This window comes from Microtus ochrogaster, linkage group LG4 (genome assembly GCF_000317375.1).
Source record: "Microtus ochrogaster isolate Prairie Vole_2 linkage group LG4, MicOch1.0, whole genome shotgun sequence".
Taxonomy (NCBI): domain Eukaryota; kingdom Metazoa; phylum Chordata; class Mammalia; order Rodentia; family Cricetidae; genus Microtus; species Microtus ochrogaster.
The window spans coordinates 52,521,319-52,523,448 of record NC_022030.1 but is presented as its reverse complement, the minus strand read 5'-3'; the positions used below and the strand labels follow the sequence as shown (position 1 = coordinate 52,523,448).

General features: G+C 47.7%; 1 protein-coding gene across 2 annotated transcripts in view; it reads left to right on the top strand.

Moving 5' to 3' along the window:
- The window catches only part of Mogat1 (monoacylglycerol O-acyltransferase 1), a 33,778-nt gene continuing 31,648 nt past the window's right edge, over positions 1–2,130 (top strand). For both annotated transcript variants that reach the window (XM_005361548.2, XM_026786498.1), the window contains exon 1: positions 1–94. In XM_005361548.2, the coding sequence (XP_005361605.1) occupies positions 1–94 (94 nt within the window). The remainder of the gene's footprint in view (positions 95–2,130) is intronic.

Below are 2,130 nucleotides of genomic sequence, written 5' to 3'. Positions count from 1 at the left end.
ATGAAGATCGAGTTCGTACCACTGAACACCCCACTGGCGCGGCGCTTGCAGACGGTTGCCGTGCTTCAGTGGGTCATATCCTTCATCTTGATAGGTAAGAACTCCCGCTGAACCACACTCACCTGCCTTCTCACCCTACCTGTTCTCCGGGTCAGCCAAACCAGAGGGCTTTCCCCTACCATGCTTTGGATTCTTTCTCACTTGTGACAAGTAGCTTTGCCAACTTTATTGCCTTTTCTGCTATTTTCTTTTTCTTTCCTTCCTTCCTTCCTTTCATTCTTTCTTCTTTCATTTTTGGTTTTTCGCGACGAGATTTCTCTGTATAGCCCTGGCTGTCCTAGAACTCTCTGTAGACCAGACTGGCCTCAAACTCAGAAGTACTCTGCCTGCCTCTGCCTCCCAAGTACTAGGATTAAAGGCATGCACCACTACGCCTGACTTTTGCTATTTTATTTCTAAAGTGAGGTGTGTCTTACCTACAATGGAAGGCACAGATTTTAAATATACAGCTGCATAAATTTGGGTAACTATACCCTCCCAAATGTAGTCATGAACCATATAGAAAATGGGTGCTAGAGAAAGCTGCAGTTTAGCTCTGCAGGAGCTGATAATTTGTTTCTGAATCCCTTGACATATAAATAGTTAATGCCTCTAGGTGTTTAAAACCTGAAGCCTTTGTCGCCTCAATCTTAGGACAAAGAGTTACGTGCCCTTCTGCTAAGTTTTCCGATTGCTCCTGGGTACAGAATCATGCTTTTTTGCCTAGACCCAACAAGTACATGGTTGGGTTGGGTTTGTGAGCCTTCTTTTTGGAAATAATCCACTCAGGTGCATTCCAGAGTATTCTCAGGCTAAGGCGGAACAGGAACCAGATCTCTGTGGAGAGCTCTTGGAGGAAGCCTGTCCTTTGTGTGTCATGCTCTTGGAAGAAAAGAGAAAAAGGGGAATAACTAAGATCTTCTGTGGCTAAACTTCCCTAAAAGCAGAAATTGTCCATATGGGCCAAGACAATGAACTGCACGCTGGCTGGGCTAAGTAATAATGACAACATTCAGCACATTACAGTTTTGCGTGTTGGAAGTAGTTTCATTCATTCCCTGCATGCACTCACTGATCTCCACCGTGACTACATATGAGGACCGCTAAAAGGATCTTCAACACTGGGATGCCCAGGCTCCAGTCCTAGTATTTCTAGCTCATTTGTCTTGGAATGCAGCCTTCACTGAGACTTATAAAAACAAAAGCAGGAACAAAACTCTCCAAGTGCACAGCAAGGGCTAATGAATAGACAATTCAAGGCATTAACTAGCTCCTTAGGTCCTCACAGCCCAAACCCTGGAGGCTTGGCTAGCAGCACTGCATTCTGTTCTGCTCTGGACACCGTAGGGACAGTGTATCCAGCATCCAGTCCTGCCACTGAGCCCCCAAGCCCCTTCCACTATTAGCCACGCCATCCTCACAGTTACAGTGAGGCCAGCACTCAGTGCTGTCTGTAAAGAAGAGGAAACTGAGGCAAAATAAATTACTCCAGGTCAGGCAGCTAGTGAGGGGGAAAAGCTGAATGCAAACAAGATTGTTCTGCCTAAAGTCCCTGGTCCAGCCACTGGATGCCCACTCTGATGGTCTGGCTTTCTAACCCATCCATCACACAACAAAGCTCAGAGAGCCCACTGTCCTTTTTCTCCACAGCAGTTGTCACTGATGGCATCTGTAAATGTCTGCTGCTGGTTGGGAGAGGTCTGTGTGGCCACGCTAGTGTGCAGGCTCAGAGAAGGAGCACCCAGCAGCTGCCCGACCAGGACTGGATACCCAAGAGGACTTGTGGTGGGATTGTTTCCACCCATCACCCTCCACATGTCTCATGCCATCTCCTTAGAAATCCAGTAAGGGTAGGGCGGGATTGTCCCCTTTCCTCATGTTACACCGGGGAAACTATTGCACAGGGTCATGTGGCTCAGTTGTTGGCAGGAGGGCACCTAAACGACCTGCAGGTAGATTGCAGTTTTTGGTTGCAGAGGGCAGAGAGAAAGAAGTGGAATCTCACAAACCGACTACCTTGGTGTCTTTCTTTTTATTTGCCTGGTTTTGCTTCTCCTCCTCCTCCTCCTCCTCCTCCTCCTCCTCCTCCTC